The following is a 13,165-nucleotide window of genomic DNA, read 5'->3' on the forward strand; positions in this document are numbered from 1 at the left end:
AGCCCAGATAGGTAGGAATCTACCCAAGGACCCCACCTCATGCTATAGGAAACAAATTCTTACCCTCCTCCTCCACGATGTGTAGGTCCAAAACTGCCAACGAGCCCAGCGCCGCACCCCCCTGTACACGTATGGAAATGCCACTATAAACACGTTAAACCCCAAAAAACAAAACAAAACAGAAACAAAAAATGTATAAAAATGTAACATACGTCCTTGAAGCACCACCCCAAAACAATCACCGCAATGCAGAACAACCCTACAACCCAAAACATATTCCTCGAAGGTGCCACTACGAGGTCGGAGTACGACAACTCTGACACGTCTAGCAATGGGAACGTCCCGTCAGACTACTATCAGCACACAAGCCAACAAGATAATGATATGGAAGGAGACACGTTCCCCAGTAACCTAACGAACGATGGAAGCGTAAGAACTCACTACCCAGTCAGAGTCTATCCACCGCTCACGAATATCTTAACAGACTCCGACCGCTACACAACACATGGTATCTACCGACATGATCTCAAATGCCCCATCAACTGGTCTCAGCCACCAGTTGAGCCACCACGCTCACGTGAACCCATCGATCCCCAACCGCGTCACCGCCACAAACCCAGACAATGGCCCGAGCAAGCGCCCTCGTAACACAGTAACCCTCGAAACTCATCACGTCTATGACAACCCAAAGACGCCTCAATGAAGGAAAGCGCACACCCAGTTGAGCAACACCCAACAAACCTTGTCGCCACCATCCCCCACCCCAAGTGGTGCAACCCTTAACCGACAGTACCTAGGCCGACCCGCAGGCCCCGCTATTATATACCAACCAGACATAGACATGATAGAACCCCCCGACCAGAGCAACAAGCCGACATTCCTAATTCACGAATACACAGCCCCACACAATTCTTACCAATGCCTATGCTCACGACCATAGCGCTTCACAGATTCGACTCTACACCAGATGAATTCCAGGCCAGGGGAGTCTATGCCGCCAATGCCAACCCCCACCGTGACCTCACCCCCCTCGACTACAGCAAACTCCCCGCTGAATACCTCACGGCACTAGGTGGCACGACGCGCATCACCAAAGGCTTCCCCAGGTTCATCTGTGCAAAGGAACGCTGGAGCAAGAACATCAATCTGGCAATGCTTCAAGCTGTTGACCTCGACAGAGGTAGATGGCTTGCGTGCATTATCTGACGTAGATCAATGAGTTGACCGGCAACTCCAGCAAGCGCAAACACAAGTATTAGAATATTCCGGTTATTTCTCTCTCACTTTCTTACTCAGCTACTTACTCATCTTCCTCAGAACACAGTACATACAAGAACATTCTAGATACATGGACTACTAGTATATAAACCAGATGTAAAGCCTACACAAAATATAGAGTTCTTTCCATATTTCCACAATATTATCCTCGATGGTGGTACGCTACAACGGGTCGCAAATGCTGGCCTAGAGAAATTCCTGAGAGAAAGGTTTAGAGGCTTCCCTAATGTGGAACCAGGAGATGTCAGAATCATGGTTGCAGAACCCCGCTGCAGCTACCTTGCTGCATACAACAAACATGCACCCCCACGTGTCATTTACGCTTGGATCGATAATCCAATGGCACACAAAATCATTCTAGACCAACAAACCCACACAATCTTGCCAATCCACTCCTTTCATGCGGTCCCAGTGAACTTCAACATCCCTAGCTGCTATGTCGGTAATTTTATACCTAACATAAAGGATGTCGCGTCCTGGGAACAAATCTCAGCTCTGCGCTTCGCAATGGGCAACTTCCTCTTCCACGACATTCACTTCAGAACCCTCATCGCCCAAGCCACGTTGACCAACCCAAGGTCATTAGATGAACGTGTCATGGAAGCTGTCAGGGGGATTGATGCCCGCCCATACCAACCAGACAATGATGACGATGTAACCGAACTCGTGGTATACATTGCCCCGATTACCCGTGACTACAAGTTAAGCCTAGAGATCAAAAATTACATACGTTTCCGACAATCAGCATACAACTACCTAGAATATACATTCCGCCTCTCCCACCTGCACCATAGAAACAACTTGAACCCCCTCTTCTGCACCTTATGCATCTCAGATACCCACGCCCGACCACGTTGCCCACTCGCGGTCATTTGAGACTGGCAAGGAGCCAAGAGAGAAGACAGGATTGATGACCTGCTCGCCAAGACAGGAGTAAACGTAACAGCCCAGTGGAACCGAACCTACAACCTTGCTGAGCCGCAAGGCCACCCTATCCCACCAGATGGCTATGAATCTGACGAGATGATTTCCCCCCATTCTCGCAGCCCCCAACACTACATCCCCCCGGCTCCAATCCGTAACCAGGTTGCAAGTAACTATCAAGCAGTCGGCCTTGCCCAAGAGAGTTCCCGCCGTAGATGTGGACAGGGGAGAGGCTTCAGACGAGGTCGTGGCCGTGGCTGGTCTACCCATGGCAGGGGCTTTTAATCCTCATCGACTACGGTTTCAAGTGTTGACAGCCTAATGAACGCTATAATTTCTCTAGACAACTGCCCCATAGATAACTACATATAAACCCTGCTCTCTAAAAAAAAAAAAAAAAAAAAGAGAAAAAGAAAAAGTTAGACAGTTCACATTTAACGATATACATACACGTACACCCACTTCCTCACCCATGTAACTGACCCAATACACGCCCTGTGGTCAAACACCCCTAAGATTGAAAACGAACGGTAAATCAACTAGACAATCCACCTGATATTCTGGAATCAGGTAAAGCCGTAACTAAAAATCGGTTGCGCACCTCAGCTCTGGGAGATTACTGACTGAGAGCTGTGAACTCTCAGGACAGCCTCAGACGCTGAGTCAAGCTCAGGGCAGTCCTATTCAGGAGGAGCCTGCCCACCAGCAGTCCTGGCAAGCATAATGAGAACCTTGCAATTCCAGAATTGCGAGGAGCTCTCGTTATCACAGCTCACCCCCAGGGTTCCAATGCCCCTAGTCTCGCAAGCTAGGTGGCGGTCCCACCCAATTTCAACCCTCTCAAGAAGCTTACAACCCCCCCTTATGGTGCGTATTCCCGGTATATCGGCTTTTCGTAATGGCAGAGTCGGAGATAGTGGCGGAAGTACCGCCCCCGACTTCCCCACCATCAACGATGACTCGATTTCTCTAGGTGGGGGCACACAAACAAATGGAATTAACAGGTCAATGACGTCTGAACCCTCCATTGTTTGGGCTCTAAATGAGCAAAACACTCAACGAAGTGTAAATACTGCAACAAGCAGTGGGCAAAGCAACGACTTACCGCCCAACTCTCAATTTGGAGAGAATCCCCAACAGGGATCAACTCACTCAGCCGACGAGGCCCTCTTAAACTACCAGAGTGAGCTGGAATATCCAGTTATAAATGCCCGACCACGGCGCAGCTCAGTTAGAGACGAATTACAGTCCGACGAAATCCCGTACAACACGGAACAACAGGAAGCCATGTACGAACTCATGGATGAAATGAACCTTATCATAGATAGTGAACTACTAAACCAAAATCAAAACGAAGAAAACGAAGTACCGCAAGATGAACTGCCGACGGTCCAATTACCTCCCAGCATATCCATTCCAAATACGGACAGAACAAGATACAACAATCTATTTGGCCTAAACATAGATGAACATGACCACATTGCAGGAGCAGAACAAACTGAACAACGAGCCCACCAACGTCCCACACCAAACAAGAAAACAGCAATCAAAGTTGGCGCGCTGAATGTTGGCGGCCTAGGAAACACAGTAAACTTCAACAACCCCCAGAAGAGTAAATGGCTACACATGAACCAATTGGTCAAAGAACATAAATTGGGCATCTTAATTGTGGGAGAAGCACATCTTACGTATGAAAGACACCAAAGATTAACGAACCTTTTCGGCAGACACCTGAGCATCCACTACTCTGAATACCCGGAAAGCGAAAATGTCAAACAACGTCTATTTAACACAACATTCAAATGGCAAATTAAACAAGCGTTCGGATTAAACACCGACCATAGTATGGTCACAGTCAAATTATCAAATGGAAACCTACCCGAAACGGGGAACACACGGTGGATCTGGCCTCAACATATTAACAAAGACAAGGAACTAATAGATTATATAAAAAGTGAGGGGATAGAAACCACAGAGAAGATGATGAGAAGCGGACTCCAAGGAGTACGCACGGAGCAGTATAACCCACAAACCCTATGGGAAGAATTCAAAAATAAAATACGTGACAAAGCAAAGGAAAGAGCAAAAATCCTTGTTCCCACCCTAAAACGCGAAATAGCAAATTTGGAATCAAAACTAGAACTGATCGCTAACGATGAATCACTACCAACAGAAGAGAAGATCCTTGCATCGGTGCCAATAATAGAAAAAATCAAATCACTTGAACTGAAAAGACACAAGAGCTCTTGCATTGCGACAGCTTTGGAAAATAGGCTTGAAGGTGAAGTAATAAGCAAATATTGGTCACAGCTAAACAAAGAAAAAACACCTCGTGAAATCATTGCGAGACTGCATCCCAACCCAAACCACCCCAGGAACCAAGGAATAGATGACCCAGAAGACCCGAGATACATCACGGTAATAACGCTGTGTAACACCACTAAATATGGCTAGTAAACACACCTCAAGCACAAAGTGCGCAAACCAAAACCACACCAAGAAGAGTATACACAAGTGTAAGGGGTGGAGGTCGGTATTCTTAAGGCTTTAGTTTTCACTAAGAGGCACCAAGAAAGATAGAATATGTGGGGTCTTCGGTTTTATAGTTGTTTCAATCAAGGTTCTTTCACTACAAGGGTGACAATATGATTCACAAATCCCAAAATTCGATATCTGACTTTTCAACAAGGCTTTTACAAGTCTTCGCCGAAGTTCGGTTTCAAGTTCAATATCCAAACTAGACGATAGCAATCCAAATTCAATATAAGTCCAAATTGACTTCAATATCCAGAGTTCAATTCCAAGACAATATGCCAATACCAAATTCAATTGCAATAATCTAATCTATCCTTCCAAACACAGAACACCAACTTCAGTGAAGACTGGGGCAAAGGTCAAATCTCGAGCGAATCCTAGTAGGTGAACTGCGTCTCCTCTCGTAGGTTGCTGGGGAAAATCCCTCTTTCCTGCCCTCCTTATATACGGTTTTTCTAATAAATAATAGTAAAAGTCCAAAATGTGTGTGAAACTAGTAAATAATAATGAAATCCCTTTCAGTCAAACAGAAACTCGCTTAATCAGGTATAATACAAGAGTTTTATGTGCTGAAGTGCCCAATCGAATATTAAACTGAATATCTATTCCTTGTTTCCTGGTTGCGATGTAGGGACTTGACTTCGCCGAAGTACCCGACATATCCGCATTCTCCTGTTTTTCCTAGGGAACAAGTCCCTGTTTCAGGCGTATCCATTCTTCCTGTTCCTGTTCTATTCCTTTTTTGGAGAAGATCTAGCCTCGATCCTAGGCCCTGTCCCCAAGGTTTCCCTCTTGCAATCAAATAACACGTGCACTTCGCTGAAGTCCGTGTTTCCTTGATTTTCCGAGAAATTCCTATTCTTTCCCTTTTCCGTTCGTGAGAATCGGATGTTCCTTCCTTTATCCTTGTTTGGATTTCTATATCCGAGAATTCCATATATCCGAGCAGTCCAACCAGACTTCGTTGAAGTTTCAATAAAGTGTATAATAAAATCCCTATGTTTGCTATGAGCATTCCAGGAGTAAGAGGAGGCCTTCCAATAAAAGAACGAAGGTTTTTAAACGGCTGCTTCCTGAAGTTCGTACAGTTTTCTGAACTTCCGCGAAGTCTCTCATCTTTCCTAATTTTGTACATTTCGTACGGATAAAGTCTCTTGTAGAGGCTCATGCTTTAACTAGAAGTGCGGGCTCACTCTAGTCCTATTAATCCCATAATTTATAACTCATAAGTGTTAAAATTGTATAAATATGCATCTTTAAGGTCTTTTCCGATTTATATCACGATAACGCAAAATCTATGACCACGTATGGCTAGTAAAGAGAGTCCTAGAATATGCAGAAGCCACTGAAGAAAACGGGGTTATAGTAGCACTAGACCAAGAAAAAGCCTATGACAGAATTGAACACAATTACCTTTGGAAAGTTCTAGATAAATTCAACTTCCCGGCAAAATTCATAGCAACAATACGTTCACTCTATGAGGACGCTTACACCTATATAGCGATAAACAGCATCAAGAGCGAGAAACCATTCCAAGTGGTAAGGGGGGTACAACAAGGTGACCCTCTATCATGTCTTCTATTCGATATCGCAATTGAACCACTAGCAGAAATGCTAAGATCGTCAGAACTAAAAGGCTTTAAAATTCCGGACAAGAAGGAATGATTGATTGCAACTCTCTTTGCGGATGACACAACAGTATACTTATCAAAGAAGGACAACTGGTCAGACCTCAAAAAAATCCTGGAAACATGGTGCCACGCATCAGGAGCTAAATTTAATATAAACAAAACGGAGATAATCCCCATTGGTGAACCGACCTTTAGATCCTCAGTAATAACAAACCGGACAACGAGCGGTAATACAGAAGATACACCCTTTGAGGAACATGTCCGTCTCCTTAAAGACAGAGAAGCTGCCCGAATCCTAGGTGGCTGGATAGGAAACAACATTGACCAATCAGGAGTGTGGTGCAGAACTCTTGATAAAATCGACAGAGCCCTAGAAAGATGGGAACAAGGACACCCTACAATGGAAGGACAGAGACTAATAGTCCAGATGGTCATTGGAGGAATGACCCAATACCTGACAAAAGTGCAAGGCATGCCAGAGGAAATAGAAAAGCTTCTGGAAAAAAGAATTAATAAATTTATGTGGGGGAGCAAAACTAGCCACACAATAAACAGAGAAACAATGTACGCCGACCCGAGTGAAGGAGGAAAAAAAGTCCTCGACATCAAAGCGAGAAACAAAGCCATTATGATCACATGGATCCAATCATACCTAAACCTAAATGGCGACCGACCGATTTGGGCTCACTTTGTAGACAGACAGATGGCCCTAGGAATCAGGACATCAGACAAATGCGTGGACCCCGAGCTGCACCTAAACCCATACCTCCAAAATTGGAAACCGGCCAGGAAAAATCTCCCAAGGGACCTGCAAAAACTAACGGACACTGCAAAAAAATACAATCTCGGATTAGATGGTATAGCATTCTCCCGAAGGATCATAAGAGATATGCCAATTTGGTACCATACCAAATGTACGGCCTCGAGGTCAATTTACAGAAACACCATAAAGGCGAATGTATGCCTGAAAGTATGGCATGTTCTAAGAACCGTAGGCGAAGCGGAACAACTGGTTAATCTAAGACGCTCTAGACACCACAGAAAATCAGCGCACTGTCAATGTAAAGGCTGCAGGAAAACAAGGAGACGCACAGGCTGCAAAGATCCTGAAAGATGCTTTCAGAGAGCGGAGATACTGCTACAGGCATTGCCCCCGAAATGGAACCCCCTCTGCAGGCTTCCTGAAGACTACGAAAAAGAAGTCCCAAATCAGCACCCCAGTGACGGTGAGACACGCTTCGATCCTAAAATTACAACAGACGGCACATTAGCAGACGCCTTCAGGATATTCCAAACCACAGACGAGTGCAAATCCCTACCTGATACGGAACAATACCCACCAAATGACCAAGAACCAACGGCAGTATACACCGATGGTTCATGTACAAACAATGGACTGGAAAGAGCTGAAGCAGGAGCCGGCATCTTCGTGAACGACGATGAATCACTAACACGCTCAATAAAAGTACCCGCGGAACTTAAACCATCGAACCAAATAGGCGAACTTTTAGCGATCAAGGAAGCGGCTGAGAAGATACCACCACGAGACCTGGTCATCCACAGCGACTCTAAATATGCAATTGACGGACTCACCAAACACCTAACAAAATGGGAAGATAAGGGATTCATTGGCATGGAAAACACCCATATGATAGAAACCACAGCTGCGAGGTTAAGAAGCAGGAAGACACAAGTTACATTCAAATGGGTGAAAGGACATGCAGGAATCGACGGAAATGAACAAGCTGATAAACTCGCCGAGTTGGGGAGATCCAGAACAAACTCAGACCTCATAGACATGACGATACCCCCAGCACTAAAAACCTCGGGAGCTAAGCTCTCGAAAATCACACAAGCAATAGCATACCAAGGTATAAAGGATATTAAATCCGAGTCCCCCTGCTTCCAAGATGCGAGAGATAGGAGAAAAACGAGGAAGAACCTAAAAAAAGCAAGGAAAGCAGCAAAAAAACTCTCAGGGTACGAGCCATCAGACAAACAATTATGGGACTCACTGAAAAACAAGACGGTATCGAGAAATATCCGGAATTTCCTATTCTTGCTGATCCACGGAGGCTACCGCACAGGTAACTTTTGGAAGTCGGTCCCGAATTTCGAGGACAGAGCAAACTGTGCATTCTGTGGGGAAACAGAATCTATTAGACACATCTTCCTAAAATGCCATGCCTCCAAGAACAAAAGGATCTGGGAACTAGCGGAATCAGTATGGAAATTAGCAGGACACGAATGGGAACCACCAAAGATAGGCACTATTCTGGCATGCAGCCAAATAAAATTCAAAAACGAAAAGGGGAAAACACGGATTGGTGACTCACGTCTTTTCCAAATACTAATATCAGAATCAGCATTCCTCATCTGGAAATTGAGAAATCGAAAGGCAATTTCAGGCGAAGAATCACCGTCAAGTACAGAGATCGAGAACCAATGGTTATACACGATCAAAAATCGGCTGCAAATCGATAAACTCTTAACAAACAGAAATAGTTACGGAAGGAAATCCTTACCAGATTACGTCGTGAAGAACACTTGGAGGGGGATAACGCCCGAACTGTTGGATAATCTCCGCACAGTGAATTCACGAGCGGAGACTGGGGTTTTAGTGAGTATGGGGTAATGTTAATGACGCGTCTGCTAGGAGGTCTGAAGCCGCTCTGCGAGCTAAACAACCTCAGTAGACGCTGAAACGTTAACCCGAGTCTCACGTCTTAGCCAGTCCGACCCCATCGTTCGCCATCACGTGGTGATTAGTAAGACTGCCGCCCTGCGCTTTCTCGGTTAGCGGTTAGGTTTTGGTTAGGTTTAGTGGTTAGGGGGGTTTGGTTTTGATAGTTAGGTTAGTTAGCGGTTAGGTTTAATGGTTAGGTTAGTTAGCGGTTAGGTTTAATGGTTAGGTTAGTTAGCGGTTAGGGGTAGGGGTTAGGTATTCAAAGCTATATGAGGGGGTCTGGGGGCAAAGCCCCCAGTATGATGTACCAAGGATGTACTCTATATAGTCCAATGTTGATGTATAATTTTGAATAGGTATAATGGCGCAGTTGGTAAATCGTTGCCACAGGTAAAATTTTCTGACGTCGATGGTTCAATTCCCACTTTTGCCAACCTCAACTTAGAGAACTTCGAAGCCGGCACTGCAGTCTTAGTAATCACCTTCCTTTTTCGAACATCACATGACGGCGAACGATGGGGTCGTACTACGACAGTTGAGTCTCACACTCCGCGCGTAACTGCGTTTCCTCAGGTGGTTCCGAATCTTAGCAAGGTTTAAAGTCCTTGCATCCTAGCGGGGGGAGAGAGCACCGACTTCGGTCGGCCCAGCTGCTGGCAGCGGGGACAGCTAGGCGTCTGCTCGCCCTTGTCATTTGACAACGCTCCACAAAAAAAAAAAAAGAAAAAAAAGAGTGAGCTGGGCTGGCGCGGAAGTCTTACTAATCACATTCCTTTTTTGGTTGTTTAGCACTTACAGCTGGGCCGATTTACAGATTTACAAAGTAGCTGTTTCAATTTTGAACGCGACTACTTCTGCGCTACTGGTAACTGTGCACGCTCATTCTCGGACCTTGATTGCTTTTCAGCTTTCAACAGGTATTTGAGGCGACCGGGATAACTGATGTTGTCTCGAGGGTCCGCCCAAATACTCTCGCCATTCCTTCGCTGTCGCAGAAAATTCTCTTCAATCATTGAAAGCAACAATTATGATGGTAAGCGAACGTGTTTCTCCTTCCTAACTATAAGCTAACTCTTTCAACAGTTTGTATTATTGGTGGTGGACATGCTGGATGTGAAGCTGCAGCTGCCTCAGCACGAACTGGATCACGTACCCTGCTATTAACCCAAAAGCTGGAAACTATTGGCGAACTATCGTGCAACCCCTCGATTGGTGGTGTTGGGAAAGGCACTTTGGTCAGGGAGATAGATGCGCTTGACGGGCTGATGGGACGTATTTCAGGTACGTGAATATCCTGGGTTTTGCTGGATGACACTTGACTGAATTCTCGTTAGACAAAGCGGGTATTCAGTTTCACATTCTGAACAGATCCAAGGGTGCTGCAGTGTGGGTAGGTTTCAATCCATTTACTTTCGGGTTAATTAGCTTCATTTTTTATTTTCTTTCCTTAGGGACCTCGTGCACAAATCGACCGGAAGTTGTACAAGAAGCACATGCAAGCAGCACTTTCTGAATGTAGAAACCTCAACGTGTACGCTGGCAGCGTATTTGACCTTCTTTTTGACCATAGCTCCAACGCCCCCAATACTTGGGGTAAAATAACCGGTGTACGACTAGGTATGCTCCTCAGAAAACCATATTATGTACCCTCTTGACTTTTTCTTTTTCTTTTTTCCATTTAGACTCGGGAGAGATTTTCCATTGCTCTCAAGTTGTCATATGCACAGGGACGTTCCTGTCCGGCGAAATACATATCGGTTCGTTCGATTGAAGTTTCGTCGCAGGAAAGGAAGCTCATTTCCTTAATATTAGGGCTAAAAAGATTCCCTGCTGGTCGAATCGATGATGCACCATCTGTTGGACTCTCTGCCTCACTCAGAAATGCGGGTTTCAGACTCGGTCGCCTGCAAACCGGTACACCAGCACGACTAGACGGGAAAACCATAAATTTCACCAACCTCGCCAGACAAATTGGCGATCAAGTTCCATCGCCGTTCAGTTTTCTCAACCGTGAAGTAGATAATGTGGTGAATATTGCGATTGTTTTGCAGTAGACTTTTACTGAATACAATCCTCTATCCAGGCCAATCAGGTCGATTGCTTTCAGACAGCTACCACTCCCGCAACCCATCAAATTGTGAGAGATAATCTGCACAATTCCGTCCACATCCGAGAGACCAAGAAAGGTGAGTGCTTGTCGTTTACGCATTGATCACTACTCTAAGTTCACGCAGGTCCCAGATACTGTCCCTCACTGGAGGCCAAAATAAGTCGATTTGGACACCGAGAGCATCACAATGTCTGGCTGGAGCCAGAAGGCTACGACTCTGGTTGGTCTTTCTTAACGTCATCTCATCAACGATGCCTCACAGATCGATTTAGATGTGATATATCCTAATGGTATTTCATGCAGTCTGCCTGAAGAGATCCAAGAACCGATGATGCGTACTATTCCTGGCCTTGAGCATGTGAAAATGGTACGACCAGCGTACGGCGTCGAGTATGATCATATCGATGCGAGGGAGCTGCGCCGTAGGTCATTTTGAACTTGTTCTCTGACTTTTCAAGTCCTGAATACTTCTTGATTAGCCACATTGGAAACGAAACGAATTCAGGTTCGGGATTTGTTCGAGATTTCGACGCACCGCGGATTTTTTGTTGACTTTTGAGGATAGGGACTATTTCTGGCGGGTCAGATTAACGGTAAAGATGAATGCATGACCGTTATTTATCAAGGCTGAACGGCCACCAGGCACCACAGGATACGAGGAAGCAGCAGCCCAGGGCATCGTTGCTGGCATCAATGCAGGCCTTGCGGCTCAAACGCGGGCACCTTTCATTCTTACCAGAGCTGACGGATACACGGGTGTCATGATAGACGACCTGATTGTCAAAGGAACTGAAGAACCGTGTACGATACCCGATTTAATTTCTCGGCTTAGGTCCTCGGTCTTATTAGGATGCCTTTAGATCGCATGTTTACCTCCAGGTCGGAATATAGAATGACTCTTCGAAGCGACAACGCCGATTTGCGGCTGACGGAGAAGGGCAAGTGGCTTTTTGTTTCCAACTGATGCTCAAAGTGACTCAACCAGGGTTTACAGGACGAGCCGTTGGCGTTGTGTCTGATTATCGTTGGTCGGTATTTGAAAGTACACGAGAAGCACTTCGCCGTGGTGCAGAGCTATTGAGATCCGTTCAACTTTCGCCTCAGGTTTGTCCCTATCAAGGTGTACGGGGTGCATCTGAGTCTGACAACTGGACTAGGGATGGGCAGCTCATGGATATCATGTACCTCTCGATGGTGTTCGTCGCAGGTTCGTTCCTATGTTAATTCTACGATCCTCGATATCCAATACGTTCATTAGTGCTTTTGAGATGCTTCGCTACCCCAACATCAAGGCCGTCGATATGCGAAAGTTGATACCAGAGCTCACCGAAATTGAGGATAATCTTCTCGCGCGAATCGATGTTGATGGTATGCACTTTTTTGTCATATAATTTTGTCTCTTTGACCACACCGGAATTGAAGGTCGCTATAACTCGCAACTGTTCCGACAAGAAGCGGATCTCAAGGATTTCATGGAAGACGAGTCGCTCGAGCTAGATCCTCAAATGGACTATCACACGGTGGAAGGTCTTAGTTCCGAAGTCAAAGAGCGACTGTTTAAAGTGCGGCCCACGACTATGGTAAGTAGGGCGAAGAAACGACCTTGTTTTTCTTATCTCAAGCTAATTATCGACACAGGGTGCAGCTAAGCGAATGGATGGCATGACGCCGACGTCTGTCGTTAGCTTGCTGAGATATGCCAAACGCACTCATCGCCGTAGGCAGATTGGAGGTGGAACGATATCCCTGTAAAGTAGACCTCCCTGTTGATTTTGTGTAGGGATGTACTCGAAACCTCCGAATTATCCCGCGACACCCCGCGCACGGCGTCTCCACTAAACCACCTTCATTAATCTCTTACGTGGCATATGCGTCCTCAATCCAGCAACAAGTTTCAGGATTCAGTCGAGAAATCGGTTTGATAAAGAGTCAGCTCCAGGTTGTCGCATGACAGGAAGCTCGAACGTAGGTCAAGTAACCCTTTTTGAATTGAACCCTGGA

General features: G+C 45.7%; 3 protein-coding genes across 3 annotated transcripts; all 3 read left to right on the forward strand.

Annotated features, from left to right (window-relative positions):
- Positions 1-246: 246 nt before the first annotated feature.
- Positions 247-703, forward strand: E1B28_003094 (uncharacterized protein; the record flags this gene model as incomplete). Its single annotated transcript, XM_043160052.1, has 2 exons — positions 247-429; positions 485-703. 2 exons carry the CDS (start codon positions 247-249, stop codon positions 701-703), a joined length of 402 nt encoding a protein of 133 aa, XP_043002007.1.
- A 215-nt stretch (positions 704-918) lies between these two features.
- On the forward strand, positions 919-1,206 carry E1B28_003095 (uncharacterized protein; the record flags this gene model as incomplete). The annotated part of the gene is made up of 1 exon (XM_043160053.1): positions 919-1,206. One exon carries the CDS (start codon positions 919-921, stop codon positions 1,204-1,206), a length of 288 nt encoding a protein of 95 aa, XP_043002008.1.
- An 8,376-nt stretch (positions 1,207-9,582) lies between these two features.
- Positions 9,583-13,123, forward strand: E1B28_003096 (uncharacterized protein). The gene is made up of 18 exons (XM_043160054.1): positions 9,583-10,087; positions 10,138-10,335; positions 10,389-10,444; positions 10,506-10,671; positions 10,737-10,811; positions 10,867-11,081; positions 11,138-11,240; positions 11,289-11,384; positions 11,437-11,586; positions 11,644-11,669; positions 11,730-11,757; positions 11,807-11,965; positions 12,025-12,102; positions 12,159-12,268; positions 12,322-12,371; positions 12,423-12,532; positions 12,587-12,744; positions 12,803-13,123. Exons 1-18 carry the CDS (start codon positions 9,997-9,999, stop codon positions 12,914-12,916), a joined length of 1,983 nt encoding a protein of 660 aa, XP_043002009.1. The 5' UTR covers positions 9,583-9,996; the 3' UTR covers positions 12,917-13,123.
- The last annotated feature ends 42 nt before the right edge of the window (positions 13,124-13,165 follow it).

The sequence above is a fragment of the Marasmius oreades genome, chromosome 11 (assembly GCF_018924745.1).
Source record: "Marasmius oreades isolate 03SP1 chromosome 11, whole genome shotgun sequence".
Classification (NCBI taxonomy): domain Eukaryota; kingdom Fungi; phylum Basidiomycota; class Agaricomycetes; order Agaricales; family Marasmiaceae; genus Marasmius; species Marasmius oreades.